The sequence below is a fragment of the Poecilia formosa genome, unplaced genomic scaffold, assembly GCF_000485575.1.
Source record: "Poecilia formosa unplaced genomic scaffold, Poecilia_formosa-5.1.2 Scaffold136, whole genome shotgun sequence".
NCBI classification, from domain to species: Eukaryota; Metazoa; Chordata; class Actinopteri; order Cyprinodontiformes; family Poeciliidae; genus Poecilia; species Poecilia formosa.
The window spans coordinates 1217715-1242373 of NW_006800075.1; the positions used below are offsets into that span (position 1 = coordinate 1217715).

Sequence of the window (24659 nt, forward strand, 5' to 3'; positions counted from 1 at the left end):
TATTTTATTTTTTTGTTTTTTGCTCTGTCGCAGTCTATTACTATCGAGGGACTGACTTGTACTTGTGTCACCTGCCACCTCTCATTTGCTGTTAAATAATTGAAGATCCGAGCAGAGTGCAGCAGAAAGTAGCAGCGGGTCGCTCGTCGTTAGGGATAATGAAAGTCGCCTTCATATGACAGGAAAGCTAGAAGACTTGCTGATCACACAGGCTGCTGTAATTATGTTTTCCAAAATACGTGCAGATCTTTTTCTGGGTCAAAGTCAAATTCTAGCTTTTGCGTTTGAGCATATTTATACCCGTATCATGTTTGCTCTTGAAAACTGATTTTAAAGGGGGGATTTTTCCCTCCCTCTGGCTAGTTTTTTTAAAATGTTGAAAGAATTGCAGCAAATCTTAACAAATGTGATATTATTGTTGATTTATCTCACCATTTCGTCTCTGATGCCCCGATAGCAATGACTGTTAAAAAAGAAAAAAAAGAAAAAAAGTGTTTGTGTGAGCAAGCGAGGGGGAACATTCAAAAACAAACCGCTGTGACTAGGCTGGAGCGCTGCTTCAAATGTCACACTTTGTTGAATGTGTGAGGGGAGCGCGTTTGAAAAGGAACTAATCTTTGGTTGTTTGTGCCCTTTGTTCGTAGGGGAGCTTTTTCAGTGGTGCGTAGGTGTGTAAAGAAGTCATCAGGACAGGAGTATGCTGCAAAAATCATCAACACTAAGAAGCTTTCTGCAAGAGGTATTGTATCCCCCCCAAACACACACACACACACTCGCACACAAATAATATGCATGCTTGATTTGATTTGTTGGCTTTAAATGTTAAGAATTTGTTTTGTTAAACATTTAAAAAAAAATAAACAAAAGTGAAAGTGTCTTTACAGGTACACCTACATAAATTAGAATATCATTTATTTATTTCAGAGATTCAATTCGAAACATGAAACTCATACATTATCCATTTCACAGAGTGATATATTTCAAATATTAGTTTTGGTTATTATGGCAAAAGAAATCAGTTTCTCGTGAATTAGAATGTTTCAAGTCTATTAAAAAATTGAGGATTTTTTAAGAGGAACCACTCAAAAATGTCAGTTCAGTATATTTTTAAGGCTCCTTTTGCTTGCATTATGGCGTCTTGACGGCGTGGCATGTAGGTGGTCAGCCTGTGGCTCTGCTGAGGTGTTAAGGAAGCCCGGGTTGCTTTTACGGCAGCCTTCAGCTTGGCCGTGTTGTTGGGTCAGATGCCATGCTCATTAATCCAGGTATTGGTACTTTTAACGGTGTGGGCCAGAGCCAAGTCCTGCTGGAAAATGAAATCAGCATCTCCATAAAGCTCGTCAGCAGAGGGAAGGATGAAGTGCTCTAAGATTTCCTGGTAAACGACTGCGCTGACGTTTAACTTTATAAAGCAAAGTGGACCAACACGAGCCGATGACACGGCTCCCCAAATCATTACCGACTGTGGAAACTTCAACCTGGATTCTGTGTCTCTTCACTCCTTCTCCAGACTCATTTGGTTTCCAAATGAAATGCAAACACAAGGAATGTGACAGTTGTAGGCCAAGTCTTGGATCCGTTGTATGTGTGTGTCGACTCATGAAGCACTGTCTCCAGCTTCACACTAAAGGCTGCAGTCATCTGTTATTTTGCACGAGGGCTGAAACGATATATCAGATTAATCGTGATGAATCAATTATTGGAATAATAGACAACTAATTTAGCAATTGATAAATTAGCAAGAGCATAAAGACTGAAAAAAGGCCATTTCTGCTGTATATTCAGAGCAGAAATTAAGCCAAAACTGTACAAAAAATATAAACAATTTGTATTTAAGACCATAGGGAAAACTTTGGTTGTACATGTTATACCCAGAACTGGTGGCAAAGTATGAGCTTCACCTGGTTCAAATTCTGTTAAAAAACTCTTTCCTATTAAGCACCTTTTGCTATCAATTATGAACTTGTTAATCCAAAAAATAGTCAACAGATTAGCCTGTATCAATAAGCCGAGCAGAAAATGGCTGAGCTTTTCACATATTGAGGTTTATAAGCATTTTCTAGCTGCAGACGGATTCCTTGCTGCATCCCAAAGGAATGCTGTTATTACATTGTTAGGCAATAAAATGTTTATTGAATTATTTTCTTATTTGCATTTATTGTATTTCCAATATTGTATAAAAAGGTTTTAATAAAAAGTCTGCCGAATGTGCCAATTAATCGTCAGAATAATCAACAGCTTAACCTTTTACTAAAATAATTATTTGTAGCCCAGATTTGCACCATTTTTGTCATGTTTTCCTTCAGCTCAACTTTCCACTGCTTGTACACTTCACTGTGTGAACAGGCAGCGACCTTTTCTGGCTTATCCTCCTAATGGAGGGTATAAGTGTCTGCCTGCTGGACAACTGTAGAGTCAGCAGTCTTCCTCTTGATTGTGTAGGCCGTAACTCAACATTTCAAATATTGATGGCCAATAAATTGTCCCAGTAATTATTGCGATAAATTACATTGTTTTGAGGTCAATTTTAAGTGATGTATTGATAATAATAATGCTAGCTTGCCCGTTCAAAGACCAATAAGCTATGATTTTTGTAAAAAACATTTAATACTAGAGCCAGAAGATGTTTTAAATATCCAAAATAAAACAGAAATAAAAACCACTTACTACTGAAACCATAAATAAAATGGATTATAGTGTCTTTGTAAACAAAATTTTCCTTAAAAACATTAATCAGAATGGAACATATCAAGCTCATTTTAGTTAATCATGCGATTAATTAATTGCTTATTGCAACAGACTTATTTTTAAGATGCACTTGATCTAAACACTTTTACATTAAATTATTTTATGAGTGTCCAAGTAATGCAAATTTGTTAGTATAACGAAGAGGTAGCTGCTTTGTCAACATTAACAGATTTCATACAGTTTGCGGCAGTAGCTGTCAGATTAAAGGCAAAGTCACAGCAGTTCCAACAGCAGAGGAAAAATTTTATTAAGCTGTTGTGTCTGTCAGCAACTTTTTAATAGTTTATTGATACTCTTAGTAAACGCCTAATTGAATAAGTTGCTGTATGCAATTAATTGCACCACTGTTGTACAGCTAATCGATCCAGGCTCATCGAAATCCAAACTTAAATGACACGACAAACATTTTCAGGTGTCTCTGAGAAGGTTTCTCTTTTCAGATTGTCTTGTGTGTGTTGTACGTACATGTGGAGTTCACTGACATCTGCTGTGGTTCATAATGATGATGAAATATCTCACTGCGTTCTTCTGTTTTGTATCTGGCAAATTAAAGACCCAGATCTCCTCGTAGTTTTCACACACACCTGGGCCTCTTTGTTCTTCTTTCCTGCCTCCTCTCATTATCTTCTCACCTCTCCTTCATTGCCCGTCTCTGGTCTTTCTGAGCAGGGAGATTGGTTTGTATTGAGGCTAATCCACTTATCCTCAATGTATCTTCATCAACCACTAAGACCCCACAGAATCCATAGGCGCCTCCCTGTTTGCCCTGTTGTTGACTGTGATGGTATTTGTCTGCATGTAGGAGACGAAGAGCGCACAGAGTGATGCTAATAGTCCATGTCTGTTTGGTGCGAGCTTGTAATGCTATTATTGCTCCATCCGTACCGTCAAGTGTCCACATAGTGCAGCTTCTAGTATTAATGTCCCAGCCATGAAAAGTAAGAGCTCAGCAGAAAGCTGTGGGCTCTTTGCAGAGGCAGAAAGTAAAGAGGAGGTGTGTGTGTCTGCTTAGAGAAGAGGATGAGTTTTAAAAGCATAGTTCAGTGATGCCTCTCTCCAAAGAAGCATGGTAAAGTGAAACGTAATAATAAATGATAGAATCTGTAGATTGAGTTTTGTAGATGGGCAGCTTTATAGACGGATACATGCAAACAAAAACATTCTGCCTGAGAGGATTTGGGATTTTTTTTTTTTACCCTTATGAGGTGAGTGTGGCCTCTTGCTTGGCCTGGTGGGTAAGTCTGCCAAAGCTCTGGTAAACACTGCAGTAATCTGAGGAAGGGGGAGGGGAAAGGAGGTGAAGAAGGAAGGAAGGAAGGGAGGGAGGAAACCAGAGAAAAGGTGTGAAGGGAAAACATCTTAATGGAGATGAAGTTTATGCTGCCTCGGATTGGATTAACCACTAGTAAAAAGTAAGATTTGAAGCAAAAGTGTCAAGCATTAAACATCTAATTGCTGTTGTTTATAACAGAAACGTAGGTTGTCATGTAGCTGTGAAAATATGTATGTTACAGGGTTTCCCCCAGTGTATTATATGCCTGGCGGGCCACCAGGCTTTACTTATCTTTACTTATTTATTCAAGTTTTCTTTTAATACTTGCATTTTTTAAGACTTTATAGTTGGTGTTGAGATATTAATCTTCCAATAACATATAATTATCAAGTGATATTTTCAAATTTCCTGTCAACTTTAAAAAAATTTTTTAACTCAAAACACGATGGGCCGCTGGATGAATGACTGCTTAGCGCTCAACCACCGGCCTTAGCAATTTTTCTGGGGAAACCTTGTGTTATGGCTTTTTGTTTTGATTTTCACAAATGGACCTACAAAAATATAGAATAAATATCAGCAAGTTTAATAATTATTTTAGGCTTTATTGTGCAGAATGATGTCTCTTTTTCCATTCTGCTCTTAGAGTACCATGGGAGTACACAAGGGCAACGACGTACTCATACCTGTCAAGTCTCCCGTTTTGGCCGAGAAACTACCATATTTTACCCCTCTGTCCCATAAATTTCCCATATTAGAGTAATTACGCCAAGTTACAACTATTTAACCCATTGTTAACATGTCGAAGCGTGTTTTTCTGAGCCGTCTTTAAATGCAAGATGAGCGCCTGATATACACCTGCGACGGAGACGCTGCTGGTGTGCAGGGCTGCACAGGTTTGTTTCAGAATCATGGCAGCAAACCAGCAAAAGGCAATAAAATCTCTGCATATTTTTTCCCTTCAAGCTAACAGACAGAGTTGATTAATGCTGTTCGATGCAGATAATGTTAGATAAATGATGCTACTCATTTTTGTTCTCCATGTGAAAAAGTGGGCAGTACTAGTTACATTTATTTAATTCACTTTTTGGGGAAAAATGCACTTATAAGAGTAGTTTTACTGCACTGTGCTTCATTCTTAATATTTTTATTGCTACTCTTACACGAGTAGATTGATTTTGCATTTAAAGAAATAGACGTCAGAGATTATAAACATTAGATTCTTAGATTTCTGCAAGCTATGAACAAATATTTATGCAAAGTTAAGCATAATTACTCAACATTTACTTATGTTACCCAACCCACCTCCCTCCCCACCACCCCACCCTCAGCCCCACCCAAAATCCCCGCTCCGACAGCAGCAGGGGACGGTCGAGACGGTCAAGTCCAAAACTTGACAGGTATGCATGCATACTAGAAAATCTTAACATTTTGGTAAGTTTTTTTTATTCACTCATTTTTCTCGTCTGTTACACTGCTTCCAGTTTTTCTTGCAAAAACTTAACAGTTCTTTGCAATATCAATACTGCACACACTATTATTTGTCACACTATTATTTGTAAAATTTGTGATGCTGAATTGGATGGCTAATTAACCAGGTAACCAATATTGAGCAAGGCTCTGGTATTTATACGATGATCAATTGGGACTAAACGGTGCAAAGTGTTGTGATTACTAAACTTGTCAGCAATAATTCTCTTCTTCCACCAGAAATATTCACATCTGAATATATTAAATTTATGATTGGCTTGTTTTTCTGTCTTAAATAAAAGTAATAACATCTTGTTATAAAATGTTGTTTTGTATCTTTGTAGTTCATGAAAATGTGGCATTTTAAGTGGAAGTTTTCAAACCATGAGAATTATAAACTGGCCCCTGCCTAGATGTACATTAGTTACTTTTACATGGCGGCACTAAAAAGCGTAGGTGTAATGTGAGCATCTGAGCAGAATGAATGCTCTAATTCAGTTGTTGAAGTGACACTGGAAACTGGGCCCTTGCTGCATTGTCTGCAGCAACTGTGTGCCGAGGCAGAGAGGGAGGGTGAGATTGAACATTTATTTTATCGCACAACCCTAAAGTTACCACTCTTATGCTGTTTAGTTGCTTTACTGAAAAGCATTATAGTGATTCTCATTACTTTTGAGTTGTTCCAATCTTCAGCTCATGTTATCAGATTCTCTTTATCTAATTTTCATTAGTGGTCTTTGTATCTGAGTACATCTCTGATTTGCGTAACCATTAGGTGTTTATTAATAGTGTCAGCAGAGATGCACGGATTCTGCAAAATGTGCCTGATACTAGACACTTTGTCTTTTGTAGGATAAACTGATGAATGCATGATTTGATGGCATAAAAATTCAGGCTGCCTCTGTTACACCACTGACTCGCTAGGCGAGGTCGTCACAGACCCGCATCGCCTGAATTTCATTTAGGCAAGTCAGCTTTGTGGGTGGGGGGAGTGATGAAGAATGGTTTGTGAAACTAGCCTTCAGCAAGGTTTACAAATGTAACAAGACTCAGAAATCAAGTCTGACAAAAAGAGTAACGAGGTGAGATGTAGAATATACATTTTTAGGTGTTCACAGATTTACAGTTTTGATGCTATAATTGAGACGATCGATTGGTGCATCACCAATTAAAATACAGTTTTTGTTGAGTGGAGATATTTTGCATTGTAATGATTTTTTTCTGTCTTTAATGCTAGCATCTTGAACCTGGCACACACAAATCGAATGTAGATGCATGTATTTTTGTTTAGGCAAATCAGGACCTATGCAGCTATCTTTAGAGAGAATGCCAAACCTCGTCCCTGAATGACTGCCACATTATTAGCATCGAGTTTCCTCAGCTGTTTTGACAGCATTTCCTCGTCCTAACAGCTTGCATCAAACTCACCCAAAACAGACGGAGCTGAATTCACGAGCCTTCAGTTGAACTGTCAACTTTGTGTGGCTGATAAAGGGGTGCATGTGTGCGACTATGTGGGGTTCTCGCCATCCTTCGCAGCTAATGTAAGACGGCTTTGGGCCTGCCCCGTGGCAAAGCAGATGGCCAATTAGAGAGCAGCAGGAAGTGCCAGTAATTACCCTCCAGCCCTCTCTTTCCTGCCTTCCTTTACCACCCTCTTTCTCTCTCCCTTTCTCACACACCAACAAATAAGAAGATTGAATGAATTAGTGCTGCAGTGACACTGCACTGTGGTAGACAGTTTTACAAATGCGCGCGCACGCACAGGAGAACTGTGATCCTCTTCCAGCAAATGGACGCTCCACGTAATCCTCCCTCTATCTCCTTCTCTGTCTGTCTCTCCATCCTGCGTCACCAGTGTAATTAGGAGGTGGTTCAGGTCTCTCTGTCATTCAGTCGCTTCCTCACAGTTGAGGGAAATGCACACCTGCAGGAAGGTTCGTTGAAGGTACTTGAAGATTGTAGTTGGAACTCCTGTCTTCAACTTTAAACTCACTTTATCAACAAGTTGAGAAGTGTTTAAACTGCAGGGGCGGTAAGATAAGTGATGGGTGATGGTTTTGCTGCAGCATGTGAATTTTATCTGGGGTTGCTGCTGCTCTGTGGAAATGAATGCAAATCTTTGCCAGCCGGCCTCTGTGTCATGTAATCGCCATGGAGCTGTGTGGAGTTAGTTGGCTTAACCACAGTGATAAAACATGCACATCTACACACATCAACTTATAGTGCGTCCTCCTCACACTTGCGCCACCTGACTCATGACCTCAGCTCCTTCTTCTTCACTGGGGTTTTGTTTTTGCGGTTTCTGCATCCCGTAGAGATTAGCCAGTTGAGGAGTGTCGGCTGGTTTACAAACCAACAACTCTAAAACACACACACTCTCAGAGCTGCTGTGGGATTCGGTTAAATCCTCAAACAAGGATGTAGGTCTGGACATGAAGTGAGTGTTTTTCTTGTGAGGATCTCCTCCCAGCTTGAGGAGTAAATACAGCAGAGTTTGTCTAATGTGTTTCATAGGAACCCCTTCTGTATACGTGTACATAGATATGCAAATGCTCACACCTGCTTCAACACAGAGGCTTATTTTACGACTAGAGGTACGCTGATCAAAGATTTTGTTGCAGATTTCTGATCTGTGTTTTCTGGAACAATCTGATGACCTACCAAGACCAATTTTAGCCAGTTGATTTCCAACCGGTGGATTGCTTCCTCTGGGTTGAAGGTTAGTTTGTGCTTCAAGGTGGGAGTTTTAAGTGTCCTCACCTTGTTCACGAGTGAGCGTTGAGTCTAGGTGAGGAAAGGTTAGATGGATTTGATTGGAGCTGGGTTGGTCGTAATCTGGGCACTGTTCGGACTTGCTGTGGTTAAGGGTGCATTCACACCAGCCCTGTTTAGTCCGCTTTATTTGAACTCTTGTTTGACTAGAAAGTCCGGTTCATTTGGGGAGGTGAAAATGTGCAATCAAACTCTGATGCGTGCCAAAAAAGTGGACTCTGATCCGCCTAAAAACCTAGGTCTTGGTTCATTTGAAATGAACTGTAGTGTGCCTCAAATGTAGTAATAATAATAATTTTAATTATAACTCCCTGTATATCTTCAATTGAAATCTCAAAGGGCACATTCACAAGCTGATGATGGTAAGCTACTGGATTGTAGCTCCAGCTGCCCTGGGGAAATCTGACAGAAGTGAGGAGTTTTGCACGAAGCGTGAATGGTCTTGCCCAGGGACACAAATGATCCACCAATTGCAGGGCGAACTCCTACCACCACCACTACTATATATGTAGGACTGGAGTCTGCTCCAAAATCTGGAATCAAACTATAGAACAGGGCATTTTGGGTAAATGCAACCAAACCAAATGTGTAAGTCTAACTTTAGCGTGAGAAAAGTCTCATGATCTGTTGCCAAACAGAAATATGAAAACCACCAATTCCATTTTTGTTTGCATTTCGTAAAAAAGGAAGTTGCCCTCATGTCTTCTTCAGAGGTGGTTGTGTTGTTTCCTTTAGTAGATACTGGTGCGGCGCCATCACAGGCGAATGCGGAGAAAGTTTTTCAAAGGGTTTGTATCGTTTGACAGTGCAGTGTGAAAGCGAACTGCACCAGCTGAAAATGTAACAAATGTTGCAATTTTGGTCTCAGAACCGAGTCCCTCAAATGTGAAAATCAAAGGTCTTGGTTTACTGACCATTTTCCAACCTTCAATAATGATTATGAAATTAGATTTTAGACATTTTATTGGGGTGCTATTGGTAAATGTTTCCAGGCATGGCTCACTTAGGAACTACACAGGAATACCGTGGGAAGTTGGAGAGTGTTTCTTGGAGCGGGGTGTCCTGGATTCACTCCTGATTACCCCCAAGACTCAATCTCAGATAGGCAGAAGAAAATTAAACATGTTTTTTCTCCATAAATAACAGCTTCTTCCAATGACGTTATTATATTATTCATTCTGTACATTCTCTGTACACATGATTAACGGGATTGTCTTGGTTCTGGTCTGTGGTTTTGTCTTTGATCCGTGTCTCCCTCTGCAGTAACTAAAGTCAACTGTGCAGCAGAGCATCGTTTCTTCTTCATTTTTCCTTTTTTTGTTCACAGTTTCAGTTAACATTGTGAGAACATGCTGCTAGGACAGTGCACCTCTTGTAATGTAAAATTTGAATAGTTTATTTTTTCAATAAGTTCATAAACCTGTCAAAGTGGTTATTATGTAAAATAGTGATGATAATCAGCTTTTTACTGCTTTCTTATCACTAAAAAAGTTGTATAATGTTTCTCAGAGGGTACTTTTGTTTTAAACATTTTAAATGGTTTTTCTTTTTTCCCATCTTATTCTAACTTGTTCTTTTTTTCTTGTTTTCCCTCAGACCACCAGAAGCTTGAGAGAGAGGCTCGTATCTGCCGTCTCTTGAAACACCCCAATATTGGTAAGTTTCTGTGCAAATTATCAGACGTGGATTACATGTCTTTTTATTTTCTTCTTCATGAATAAAGAATTTCCAAATGTATTTATTTATTTATTTTTGAGAATAACCCCCTGAGATGTAGCATCTCCTTTTAAAGGGAGTCCTTACAAAAACATAAAATACAAATACAGATCATACTGAAATTAAAAGTTAAAAATGCAGGGTTTTTTTTTTTAATGGCGTTCTTGTCTTTTACCATTATAGCATTGCAATAAAACATCACCTCCACGATTAACGTCACACACTAATATTTCAGACTGCCATTAGCTTTGATTAAGGGATTCGCTGTGTTTGTTTTTATAAGCTTCTGCAACGTCTCAATATTTATTTCCATCCAGTTGCAATAAGTTTTTCACCAAAATCTTGGTTAAAAAAAAAAAAAAGAGTCAGACCTCCTTCAAGATATCCCAAAACTCTCAATGTGGTTAAATATCTGGACTCTGTGGTGACGGAGAAGAAAATGTCACGCTCCCTGAGCCACTCGTTCATAATTTGAGCCTGATGAATCCTTGCATTGTCATCTTTGAATGTGGGCGTGCCGTTTGGGAAGAAACCAGCCGTTGATGGAATAACCTGGTCATTCAGTAAATTCAGGTCATCAGCTGGATATTATAGCTCGCTTACAATAGACCCTGGGCATGATGGGAGCATCACTTCATCTGAGAGATGAGAAGCTACTTGTTGTGTTGGTTGGTGTCAGTTTGTTGCCAACTGACCTCATACTTTATTTGCTTTTCATTTATTTCAACTGGATTAGATGTTACCCAAAAGGTTTAGTTGGTCTCAGTTGACCAAAGCTCATATCTGTCCCTTGTGGAAAACTCTAAATATATCTTTTGACTTTCAGTTTTCTTCTTCCATAAAGACCAGATTTGTGGAGTGAACATTTAGTGTTTCAACTCCTGAAAGCTGTGCATCTCTGCAGCTCCTCCATAGTTACCCCAATCCTCTTGGCAGGTTTGTAGTTGTGCTGTAATCTTTACTTTTTCAAATTATGAGTTGAACAGTCCTCTAAGATGTCCAAAACTTGGGATATATATAACTTAATGCTGCCTTAGATCATTTCTCAACTTTACCCCTGACCTGCTTCATGTGTTTCTGGTCTTCCTGATGCTGTTTGTTCTCTAACAAACCTTTTAGTTCGTCACATAACTATGTTTATTACCAACTGGGTGACTTCATTTTCTTTAGGGGTATCAGAGTAAAGAGAGGTAATACCAGGACAGCACAATGTATCACAGATTTATCTTGTGAGCTAATTATTTAAGTTCTGTGCATTCAGACTTTCAATAAAATGTTTCTTTCAGAAGGGACACAGTATTTTTTATTTATTCTGGTAGCTGTGAAGATATTACTACTGTTTATAGTAAGTAATATTGCTACAGCAAAATTATCCGGCATAGTAGCATATCATCTCCTGTCCTAATATTATTCAGCCCCAGTGAACGAACAGGTTTCAAATTTTTATTTAGAAAATGAGGATAAGTACTGTGAATTTAGATAACATTATGTGGCAAAATGTAAAAAAGTTGAACAAATTCTTCTTCTTTTTTTCCCCCCCGAGCAAGTCATTGAACTAACCATGAATTACAGAAGCTACTATTTGTAAAGCACACAAAATGGTTCAAGGATTTTTATTTATTTCTATTCAGAACTTCAGTGTATTTCTATTGTTTGTGAACCACAAATAATGTGATTGTGTGATTACTTTGTCAACATTTCTGTTTTGTTGACATATTTGAGTGCATGTATGCTTCCTCACCTGCACAACATCCTTCACATCATTTGTCACCGACTGAAACTGTTAGAAAATTAAAAGCTACTTTGAAATTAGCTGAATAGATATGAATAGATTATCACTGAGATCTAATTAAACCCGAGTCCTGCTGCTCATGCTAACATTTATTTTTCTTATTCAGTGTGATAGCCATTAATCATTTTTATATGCTGAACGTTTATATAATTGTTTCGGTTTCAGACGTTTTTATTGCCTTTTTAAAGCAGCACTGAGGATTAAAAAATAATGCAGAGTCCAGCTTTAATAGAGATGTTCAATAGCGATGGCTACAATGAAAGGACAAAATCAATGCCACCTTTAGCGCTGCTCTCCTTATTTCTCTTCTGCTCATGTCCTACTTCTCTCCCGCCCCCCCCCAGGCATTTGCTCACCCCTCACCTAATCTTCCTGTTATCTGTCTTGTCTCTATAGATTTTTTTTTCTCCTCATCCTTTTCCTTTCTCCTTTTCTTGACATATCTCAGCGTCGTCTACGTTCAAACTTTAGACAAAGGAGGGTACAAAAGAGGAGACATATGGAGACACGAAAGCACAAAGAGAAGGAAACAGATGGGAGGAGGAGGGAAGAGCGGTCACACTTGTTTCTTGCTGCAGGGGCATCCTACTTCATCTTATTATACAACTGATATGCACTTTACATAACTATAACTGTTTGTCTGCTGACACTGAACCTAAGCTGTATCTCAGCAGGCGTTGAGGCCATCGGTCGGACAGCGTCCTGCTTTGTCACCATGCTGCTGTTTAGTTGACAAGTTTGGCTGCTGAGGTTGCTGTATGACCGCGTTATGCAGTTCTCTTTACCAGACCGGGTTATTTGTGGCACCAATTAGAAAACAAAGTCTCTTTCCCATGAAAATTAAACTCTAAATGTCTAATTCGCTTTTCATTTTTCTAGTTTGTGCTAAAGGAGCCACAAAGCAGATGTTGTCATAAATAGACATTTAACAGAAGCACTAATTACTGCAATCATTATTGGATCATTAACTAATGTCTTATTTGGACAAAATGTTGTGCAGTTGAAACCAGGGATGCACCGATTGCAGTTTTCTGGCCAACCCCCTATTGCCAACCTTTAAATAGCCAGACCTGCCGACCCCGATTTTGGCTGATACCAATTTTTTTTCTGAAATGTTTTCTAAATATAGCAAGAAAGTCACTGAATTAGCAACAGTGGGGTGACTATTGTTAACTGCAAATGTGCAGACATGATCTGATGGGCCGGTCTAAGAGTAGAGCAGAAGAAGACAGCGGTTGATTTTAAGACCTTCGATGAGGTAGATAAGATCGGTGGATTAGATCGGCTTCACATGCAAGTATTGGCCAATCACCAAGGTGCCAAAATTAACAAAATCAGCACAGATAAATCGGTGCACCCTTGGTTGAAACCAGAAGTTTATGTACACCAAATAGCAAGACCTGGCCACCTTTTAACAAAACATGAACACCATATTTTTGTCACTGTCTGAAGTTAAACCAAACTTCTCTTGTTTAAGGTCAGAATTACGAGAATTACTTGTTAAATTCCACAATAATGAGAGAAATTATCACAGATTTGTCTGTTGTCTTCAAAATCAGAGCTTTTCATAAAGAATAATTACCAAATCTAAATAGTTGTTAGCCAACCACTGTGAATATTTTCCATTGTTCCATCTTTTCTCTGTTAGTGGACAGTTTCTCTCACTGTGGGTCACTAGAGTACCAATCCCTTAGAAATTGTGGTTTTTAGATGGATATGTTAATAATCATCTATAGTCAATTCTTGCATAGCTTTAGATCAGAGCAGGATATGTTTTTTGAGATCTTGTAACCTATTTCAAGTTGTCAGATGAGTTCTATTTAAACTTTTACTCGACTTTAGTGACTCAAAGTCTGTTTAATCACAGTTAGTTCAGGATTTATTAAGGGTGGCGATTACTTTTTCCATATAGAACCGGCAAAGATGCAGCTCAGTTTGAATGATTAGTTTCCTCTGCAACGCAAGAGTGAGGAAAATATGAAAACAGAAGAAATGCCTCAGGGGGCACAGTATATTTGACACCCATGTTTGTTGGAGGTGCTAACTTGCCCATACTTGGGTAAAGCTGAGGTTTCACAGCATTGTGCTGGTTTCAGAACAAGAGCTATTTCCTTTGGCTGTTGCTACTTCTGTTTCACATGTTATGCAGTTAAAGACAGTTTGAAAAACTCATTTCATGTTTGCATGATGGCAAAATTTCCACTTTAGTGATTGAACTTCTGTAACTCTTAAGATAAAGAAAACGTGCTTCAGGAGCTTCGGTTTTGCAGTTTCTTTCTCTTTAATTTATGTCTAGATTTAACCACCAAACACTGCAGAAAACCTTATTTCTTTCATCTCCTCGCTGTTTTTATTCTGTGCTCTCACATCCTCCCCTCTCTCTTGCAGTGCGACTTCATGACAGCATTTCAGAGGAAGGCTTTCATTACCTCGTCTTTGACCTGTGAGTATATTCTGTGCACGCACACGCTGACATTTCATCCATGCACATAACCTCGCTTTGTTTGTGTATGCTAACAACTTCTTTCTCTGTCCTTCCTGTCTCATCGACTCTCTCTTCCTCCAAATTCTTTCTTCTCCTGTCCCTCAGTGTGACAGGCGGAGAGCTTTTTGAGGACATTGTAGCCAGGGAGTACTACAGTGAGGCTGATGCCAGGTAAGATTCCCCAACCAAATGTAAATATCTGTGCAGATACAGGCAGAAATACACAGTGTAGCCATGTGAAAATGTATCATTGCCACACTCAGGCTCATTTTAAATGCACCGCTGTGTCTTGATGTGCTCACACACATAATTGGTTGGCTTGTATTCTTGTCAGGAAATGCATCCTCCCTGTCAACAAGTGCAGTAATGTAGCTTTCTCCCATCTCTCATGCTGCATCATTTCTGTCAGTTTTGTTGCGGCAAGAAGACGACGGTAAAAAAGATTTAATGGATCAATTTTGGTTATTTATCTGGTCAATGATTACAATAATCTGCAGCGTTTCAACCCTAGTTTAATATCTCCAGCATTTGGGAAAATGCTTTTTTTATTATTTTTTCGTCTATTTTCCAGTTAGAGAATAAGAAATCTGCTTTGATCTTTGCTCATTTTTGCTGTGGAAAAACCTGGTTGTCAGCTATAAATGAGAGATATTAGAAGTTAAAGCTAATCCAATCTATTTCAGCTCTAATTAGATCTGTACAATATATTAAATCTGAATTATCAACCAGTGTTGGTGTGTGCTGTATTACAAAAGATAATATTACGATAATAAATTTTACAGGACAATAAATCGTCCCATAAATTACTGCTATAAATGATAATATTGTCACTTTGAGTCCATTTTTAACTAATTTGATTATAATGGGAAAATAATGTACGGTCATCCAGTCAAAGATTAAGAAAAACTTTGATTTCTATAAACATTGCAACTGGAAAACAATAAACAAACAAAACAACAATAATTAAAATGGATTATGAAGTTTCTTTTTAATCAGTTATTTAACCAATTGTCTGGTCTCTTCTGGCTTTTGTTGGACACTTTAAGCTCTCAGAAGATAATGGGAAAACTGGCATGACTGAAAAGAGTCAAGAAAATATTCATCTTACTTTCTTTAGTCACCGGAATATTCAGAAATAATATTGCAGTCATAATGTTCTGAGATATTGTGCAGCTCTAGGTCAATTTCAAATAAGGCCTGGACTGATTACCAGTATAAAGGTAGACCAGAGTTTTACATTTTCCTTCTCGACGAATTGGGGAAAATATCGACAGTTTAATCGACTCTCTGAATAATCATTAGTCCCAGCCCTATTTTAGTGGTCGCAGACATGCATTTTTTATTTATTTCTGTGTCGAGGTATGTACTATTTGTCAGAATTTTGAGCTGAACTTTAATGGGTGCATCTCTTCAAGCTCATCTTTGGGGAAAGTCCTAATTTTAAGCCATTTGTTATAAATGTATGTCCTCTTCAACACCCAGCCAGCCTCTTAACACCGCTGTGTGTTAAACTGGGTTAATGTAACGCTTTTTCTGCTTTAATATACTCTGCGTTTTTTAAGCTTAAAAAACCAAAATGCAGTGCCGTTTAGAAGTTCACATTCACTCAAAATGCCAACAGTTTTCCTACTTATTTTGAGCCTTTAGTCATACATTATGTTTTATTTCTTTATTTCATGATTTACTGACAATGCACCTGTTTTAAGCTTTGATGAGCACTGGGAGCAGAAGTTTCTCTAATCCCCACTGGGTCATAATTATACATACAAGCTCCAATACATCCCACTAACATGGGCACTTTGACAAGACGTTATTGTATCCATCAATAAAACTTCTGAGTGGATATTTGATAGAGTTGCAATGCAGGTGCTGAATATCAGTTCTGTTTAACCATCTACCCTTAATGACCTTCAGCATATTGACCTCCAAACATGTGCATCGCTCAAGGAACATTATGCAGGCCATACTTGTTTCTTAGCATCTAATAATGATACAACATGTTGCATTTGGTAAGATGTTTAATATTATCACCAAAGTATTTGTGTCAGTGCACACCTTGATATTGTGATTTGTGCAGCTTTAATATTTGATCACTCTTAGCAGAATTAGTAGACAGAGATTTAAAGTGGTTGCTTTCCTGGCACTGACTGGCCTTTTGATAATAATCCAAATAAATTCAGTATTTCAACTATGGCTGCAGCTCCTCATCATCCTAACCACTTTCCTTTCATCCAAGGAGGACAGTTTGGGTTTAATGGTGCAAAAACTGGACACAGTTGACTGTTCCTGCTGAGAAATGCTTGTCAGGTTTGGTTTTGGTGTAGACACATAAAGGTGGATATCAGTGATGGGAAATTAAACTATTAGTGTATTCTATTGAGAAACAGAAAATGTTCAATGACGATAACCCTGATAGATTTAATAACACGCTCAATACACAGCATGAGGCTTATCAGGCAGCTTTTTTACAAGATGGAGAAGAGATTGCAACTAGTTGTGTGGAACTGCTTGTTTTAAAAGATGCAGCATTTTCACTGTTGAACAGTATGGCAAAATGTGTCTTTACATCATTGTTGCTAGCCGAGAAAGTGGAACATGTTTTACTTGTTTTAGGTGACGTGAGTTTAGTTTTGAAACTAAATGTCATTGTTCATAAGTCATATGTTTGATTTGATCTGTTACTCAGTTTATATAAAAATATTAAAATAAATGCAATTTTAGAATTTGGATTGTTGGTCTGAAACGGTGATAATTATTTAAATCATTAAATAAAGAAAAATGTTATATGCACTAGTCTATATTAACCTTTCAAAAACAGGCTTTACCTCATTTTCACTGAAAATGTTTTCACTGTATGCTTAAATCTGATTACAAATCAGTTTAAATGAACAAATCTTCAAGTATCCCATAAAATAATGCCAAATTCTAGAAAGTGTTTAGTCAAATGGAGGGGACATTATGTATCTGATGTACAATTTTAACCATTTGTGAATTAATCTAAGTCATATACTGTGTAATGTTTATTATTAACTGTTTAAATAAATAACTGTTACTTACATCAATCAGATTAACTTCTGATGCTGCATCTACACAAACTTCCTACTTTTTTCTCAAATATGTACGCCATAACTGCCCTTAAATGCACAGCAGATGCGTCTTTCGCTCCCGAGTGTCTCTCATGAGGCTGCTCTTCCTCGTGATTTCTAGATAATGTTGCAGTGAAATGCAGTTTTGTAGTGGCACGAAATTCCCGCAGGCTCCGGCAGAAACACACGACAGACAAATCATGTGCAGCGAACGTCATGTTTTTGTGATGAAGGCCAGTGGCTGACACTTCGCCCTGTTTGTCCTCTTTTCTGTCTCCCTCTCTGTAGTCACTGCATTAGTCAGATCTTGGAAAGTGTCAATCATATCCACCAGCATGATATTGTGCACAGAGACCTCAAGGTGAGTGAGACGACCACGCACTCTCTCTTACCCACACCTCTGCTCGTGGCCATGGCAACACACAGATGGTTCTCAGTCTCCGTTTCTTTCTCTGCAGTTTTTCTTCCATTCCTGTGTTTTTTTTCCTCCCCTCATCTCCTGTGTTCCCCTCCCGTTTTTTTTCCCCCTCTGTTTCTCTCTCTGTTGTCACATCTGTCATCCTCTCTGTCCTTGACCGGAGTTGCGCGTATGTGCTCATGCATGTGCGCCCATGCTGAGCACAGAGATGGTGAGTCATGATCACGTGGAGGGGTTCGTCTCCCACCTTTGGCACGGAAAAAGACGAGGACTCGAACAATGCATGCATGCAGGATTACATGCATGCATGCATTTTTAGTTCTGCCATGAGCAAAGAGGTTAGGGCACAGCCACAGGAGTTGCCAGGACAACCTATGTGACGACATGCTTCTCGTGCAGCATCGTGGGAGGGGCTTGAGTTGACCTAGATTGCTGATTGGCTCAGTTTCTGATTGGCTTTCAATGCAGGAAGAGGGCTTCTATGCAACTTCTATTTTTTTTTCCTAACAGAGTTTCTCTAAGTCATAGAGATGATTTCTTCACAGGTTCAAATGTTCATTTTTACAGATTTTTACATAGTTTGAGAACTTGTAAAGGTTGTACCAAACAGTTTCAGTTGGTCACATCGAGGTAGAGTAGTGCCCTCTGACCCCCAGCTGGTTGCTTAGGAGACATCTGTCCAATCATCCATCTTTGTCTTTTCATTCATCCATCCACCCATCCACTCATCTGTCCGTCCTTTTAACCATCGTTTCTCTCTATCATTCCCGTTTTCCATCTCTGCTTCCTGTCAATGCGTCCTTCTCTCATCCATCAGTCTGTTTCTCATCCATTTCTCATCCACCCATCTGTTTCTCATCCGTCCATCCATCAGTCTCTTTCTCGTCCGTCTGTTTCCATCCATCCCTCCATCCGTCTTTGTCTATTCATTAATTTATTCATCCATCTGTCCATTTGTTTTTCATCCATCCGTGTATTTGTTCCATCCATTCATTCATTCATCCATTCATTCATTCATGCATTTGTTCATTCATCCATCCATCCATCTGTCTTTTTTTCATTCATTCATTTATTCATCCATCTGTCCATTTGTTTTTCCATCTATGTCTCCATTTGTCTAACCATCAGTTTGTTCGTCCAGTCACTCATCCATATGTGCATCCATCTGTCCATCTATCACACTTTCATCCATTTCTCCATTTATCCATCCATCCGTCGTGCAGGTTCCATATTTAAAATTTGTTTGCCATGTCTCATCTTCATCTGCCATTGTGAACGTTTTCATACTTTGCTAATTTGAGTCTGTAAGTCGTGTTTTGCTGAATTCTGACGTTTACTGATTTCGCCCCACATCCTCACTGTGCCACCAAGGACTGCAATGCTTAAAAGAGAGAACATGTTTAGTAGTTTTCTTAATATTTGGTCATTTTTGTTTGACTATGAAGGAATTCAGAAGGTGAGGGTTGCCAGATTAATGTCTGTTCCACCTTTATGTGATTGTTAATATGGTAAAGAAAATGTGCATCACCATAGATGTTATTGGTTGTTGTATTAACAGGCTGAAAAGGGCGGTGTGTTTTTAGCTTTGTCGCATTTAATAATCGAGGAATATAATCCAATTTTTCAGTATTTGACCTGCGTCTCGCCGATGCAGAGCCTTTCGAGGGAAGCATACGATCTCTGGTGGATTGATTGGTGCATCACTCCTGAAAACATGCCTCAGACTTGGATGTGCGGTTCCTGTGTCCCAGAGTAACGCTGTTACCTCGAGCGCTGCATGGCTGATTTGTTAGCCTTTTATCTTGAGTGGGCTTTTTCCTGCGTTCCTTCATGTCCCACTGCCCAAACTACAGCCCTTTAAAACGCTGCCACACATGCCGCCTCTCGCCAAGTACGCTCTCCGTTTAGCATGCAGCGTGCAGCTCTGCCCAAATGCCTCCCGAGTGGTTTCCATGGCTACCAAACCATGCCCATATAAGGTGTCGTGAAGATTGTTAACTACCCATCCTTTCCTCTTTCTCCTCTCTTTCTGTGGCTTTCTCACACCTTTCCTCCACCCCCACACAATCTGTGTCAAACGCATCAAAAATAAATATTTCTGAAAAAGAGCTCCAGTGACGAGTGTCTGCAATTATCTTCATCTCTTGTCCTACATTCTGCTTCCCCATATGTGTGTGTGTGTGTGTGTGTGTGTGCGCGCGTGTGTGTGTGTGTGTGTGTGTGTGTCTCAGCCTGAGAACCTGTTGCTGGCCAGTAAGATGAAGGGAGCTGCAGTGAAGCTGGCAGACTTTGGCCTCGCTATCGAGGTGCAGGGAGAACAGCAGGCTTGGTTTGGTAAGAAATCACACAGAAACTCATGAATGTCCTTTTAGCAGTGGATAGTTTGAGTTGTTGCTAAATAAGTCTGATAATCTGCAGAGGAGCACACCCACTGCCTCTCAGAAGCCATAGATTATTTGCAGGGATCGTTGCTTAAACAAATCACTTCCACTTTGTAGTTTATGCTTGGGTCATTTTGTCTTGGCTGACAGCTGAGCTGCCTCTGTTTGGCAGAAATGAGTTGATTAAGCTGCATTTTCTTGTGACTCCAAAAATTTTACTCCAGTAAGAGTAGCACAACTTTTACGTAAAACGTAACCATTCTAGAAATTACTCGAGTAAGAAAAGTATTTAATAAAAAGGCGACCCGAGCACTGATTGTTTCATCATAGTACCTGATTTTATGCTGTATTTAAAAATGTCTGACAGAAAAAAAATATAAAGGGATGTACAAATTCTTATATTTTAAAGATAGAAATGAAAAAACACTACAAATAAATTGTTACAACATATTGGATTTACTCAGAAGAAAATCCTTGCAAATAAAATATTTAAAAATAAAACTTATGAAACTAATACTTACAGTAGGTAGTGTGTGTGTATATAAGTGCTTAAGGTGACAATATTTAGAGTTTACTTTATATTTTTGATCTCCAAATGGTACATCAGGCTAATATTAGAATAACAAAGCTTGTGTGCAAACAGGAGCTCCCACTTTTACATAAATTCAAGGTGTGTTTACTTGTCTGGTCCATTTTGGTGTTACTCTCAGCTTTCAGAAACTTTACTCTAATAAGAGTAGCTATTCTTCATATTAATATTACTCAAGTAAAAGTAAAAAATAATTTTCTGAAACTTCTCCAAAACATAACTCAAGTGAGTTTAACTAGTTGCTATCCACCTCTGTCATCTGTTCTTCCATAAGAAGACAAAAATTGTATCATTTGGAAAATTTCATACAAATACACAAATACACAAAGTCCAGGTGATGATTTTACTGGTGTCTGATCACAATTTCTGAATTTTCTTTGGGTCAGGATTTGCTGGAACTCCAGGCTATCTTTCCCCGGAGGTGTTGAGGAAGGATCCCTACGGCAAGCCTGTGGATATATGGGCCTGCGGTGAGTTTGAGCTCACAGTTTTAAAGTCCCACATTTTGGCTTTAGCTAAATAAAAACATTTTCCTGGGGCTTGGCGATTAATCGATTTTATTGATTCGTCACATGTTTGGATTTTGGAAAATCTGAATTTTTATTTCCGAATAATATTACCAGAATAAAGTCGTAATTTTATGAGAACTCCAAAAAAATAAAAAATAATGTGCAAAGTTGAGCATCTTGTGAAGTTATGTTTAAATTTTACAGATGATACTTGATATAAATACTAAAACACAATATCAAATTATCAGTAGGAGGACTTTGAAATTATTGTCCATTTCAAATACAGAACCACTGAGCTTTTGTCCTCATTAAAAATAACTTTTTTTTGTCATTTTAAGACCTTTCTTCTGTTAGTATTACTGTTCAGGTAATTTAACAAAAATTATCATAGCCAGGCCCTAACAACTCATAGAAGGGATGATTGAAATAAAAGCCGTTTTGAAAATAGTTCCTGTCATTTGTAATTTTCTTTTTTAGAAAAGAAAGGATGAAAAAAATGTATCTGGTATAAATAAAATCTGAGATTTTGGGGGTTTTTTTTAAAACCATATCTCCCAGCCTTACTACTTTTTCTAACTTTTCTTTTTGGTGTGATCTCTCTATTCTGATATAACAGTTTTATTTTTGTTAGTCTGACAATTACAGATCCGTGTCAAGAAATTAAAGTATCATCAAAAAGCATTTCTATTCATTTTGATGATTATGGCTCACAGCAAATGAAAATATAAAATATAGTTTCTGTGAAAAATGGACAGCACGTTTATTGTGTAATCTCTTGTTCAGGAAGGAATTCACACAGATGTAGACTCAGTCCTAGATGTGTCCATGTGTGGCGGCGCTTGAAGCTTGTGCAGCCTTTTATACCAGTTTTTCCTTCCACACAACTTTCCATTATGATGAATGGATAGAGCACTCTTTAATCAGCCAGCTTTCTTTTTTCGGCTCACGGTTTTGTGGGCCATAAGATAAAAACAATCAGAAATAAATTGTTGGAAAACATCACTCGTATAATGAATCCATGTAACATAATGTCGCTTTTTGAGTGAACTTGCTGAAATAAGTTAAGTTTTCCTCTGTGTTTCCTGTTGTGAAGCGAACCACCTGTTGCCGAATGCTCCTTATTGTCGACCACTTCATCCGGCTTTGTAACATGATCTTTCTTCCCGCCTCTTCCTCCGCCAGGTGTTATTCTGTATATCTTGTTAGTTGGATATCCTCCTTTCTGGGATGAAGATCAACACAAACTCTATCAGCAGATCAAAGCTGGAGCGTACGATGTAAGTGCTCTTTGTTTCTCTCTGTGCGTGTGTGTTGGTGTGCATTTGTGGTGGGTGCAGTGCAGAGGTTTGGCTAAGCACTTTTTGAATGTTTAATAGTGTCCAATCGAGATCTGGTCCAAAGCTATTGATCCTATCAGGGCTTTCCTGACGCATTGCAGAGGTGTGTGTTTGTGTGTAAGCAGGAGAATGGGAAGGTGTATCCTATCTTCTAGTTGCTGTTTAATCAAGTCACACTGCAGCGTTTTATAGAGTTCCTCCTTCTGCACTTGCAATATAACAATGGCTTTTGCAAACTTTATAATAAATCTTAAAGTGGTGCTCAGATGTTTTTTTTTTTTGTTTTTTTTTATGGTTAAACATCTGCAGAAAATCTCCAGCGGGTCTCTTTAGAGAGGAAATATAGATTTCAGCTCTGTTCTTCTTCCCACGTCTTCATTTATGTTCAAAATGTCCGCAGTTCCCATCTCCAGAGTGGGACACTGTCACTCCAGAAGCGAAGAACTTGATCAACCAGATGCTGACCATCAATCCAGCCAAGAGAATCACTGCTGAACAAGCCCTGAAACACCCATGGGTCTGCGTAAGTGACCCAGTCACACAGACTGCTTTGAACTATATTTACTGATATGTAGATTCAGAAACGTGTTAAAGCCAGTCATGTTTTGTTCTCTTACAGCACCGTTCGACAGTGGCGTCCATGATGCACAGACAGGAAACTGTTGAATGTCTGCGTAAATTCAACGCTCGCCGAAAACTCAAGGTAGAAATCTTCTCCTGGGATTTTTCTTTTTACACTTTACAACCAATGTAACGATTCTTCTGTTCACTACCACTGCAATGTGGCAGAATTTAAAAATGTCTGCCAGTAGGGTTTCCTTTCATCAAACTCAGTTTCACTCAGAACAACTTACTGAATCTCCAGTTCATTGCTAATCTCATGTTGGTCAAGTTTGTGCCAAGTTATGAAGGATTTAGTTTGGCTCAAGTTGAATTCAAATCTCTCTGCTTTACTTAAATAAAGTCAGATCCAATCACAGTTCGACTTTATTTCAGTCCTAATTATAATATCGTACTGTTGGGTAGTTTTTATACATAAAGCCTTGTTCACACTGCAAGATATTTATGCTGATTTTTAATTGAATTTTCCCCTTCCGTTGCGTCGATTATTGTTATCTTCTTGTCATCTAAAGATGATATTAAGAATATTGGGGATATCCAACATGTTGGATTGTCTTGGCCCGGTATCCCAAAGGACAAACAGACATGCAGCCTTTTAAATGAAACATGTAGCCAATCAGGGAGTGACGTGACAGAAAGACGGAGGGAAATACAAAAGACAAAACTGCTGCGATCACGCACCAGAAAGTCCGGTTCACATCTGAGATGTTTTTTTGTAATTTTTAGTTTCTCTGTTAGAAATAGTCTACAACCTATCGCCATTGCTCCTTCCTCGTCGGCCATGTTTGTTTACTCTGATCTCAAGTGTTTTTCTTTTGTTTTCTTTTGGAGATTTCCCGTCTGAATGTGTTGTCTTGTGGCTGTACACCACACACCTGTTGTCTCTGTTTTTATCATCATGTTTGACCGCTCAGGTTTTGAAAATCAACCAACAATTTTTAAATCTTGCCATGTGAATCAGGCTACATTCAATCTACACAGTGGGCTATAAGTTTCCATACATAGGAAAAACAAAAATTTTATATTGGACAACCATTTTTATTTTTGTGGGACTTTGTGTAATCGCTGCACGTCTTGGACCACTTCATGGTTGATCTGCAACATTTTCAGTTTTCTGAAACTTGCAAATACGTTTTGCCACAGTGTCGTGTGTGTGAGATGCTCCTTCCATGTTTTCTGTTAAAGTTTTGCACCCATGCAACTGCTTCCCGATCCAGCCATCAGAATAATTTCAATTCTTTGCTCTTTTGTGAAACAGATCTTCTTGGGTATCTGAAATATACAAGAAATACACATTTTACATTCTCCTATGTATGGAAACTTACGGCCCACCCTGTAGTCCAGTCCTAGGCTTATCCAGAGAAGTACGAGAGTGGGAATGTGATGATGTAGTTCTAAGATGGGAATTTTTGATATTTCATAATTCTGCCATAAACGGCAATGGATACACAATATCAGGAGA

At 38.7% G+C, this 24659-nt stretch overlaps 1 protein-coding gene across 10 annotated transcripts in view; it reads left to right on the top strand.

Moving 5' to 3' along the window:
- Nucleotides 1-24659, top strand: part of LOC103145144 (calcium/calmodulin-dependent protein kinase type II subunit gamma-like) — a 64695-nt gene that overhangs the window by 6840 nt on the left and 33196 nt on the right. For 6 of the 10 annotated variants that reach the window (XM_016676595.1, XM_016676596.1, XM_016676597.1 and 3 more), the window contains exons 2-12: nt 645-739; nt 5350-5418; nt 9860-9919; nt 14160-14214; nt 14362-14427; nt 17631-17703; nt 19992-20094; nt 21117-21200; nt 22422-22516; nt 22977-23099; nt 23196-23279. In XM_016676595.1, the coding sequence (XP_016532081.1) occupies nt 645-739; nt 5350-5418; nt 9860-9919; nt 14160-14214; nt 14362-14427; nt 17631-17703; nt 19992-20094; nt 21117-21200; nt 22422-22516; nt 22977-23099; nt 23196-23279 (907 nt within the window). The remainder of the gene's footprint in view (nt 1-644; nt 740-5349; nt 5419-9859; nt 9920-14159; nt 14215-14361; nt 14428-17630; nt 17704-19991; nt 20095-21116; nt 21201-22421; nt 22517-22976; nt 23100-23195; nt 23280-24659) is intronic. The other 4 variants (XM_007562452.2, XM_007562455.2, XM_007562454.2 and 1 more) reach the window with 1 other exon arrangement.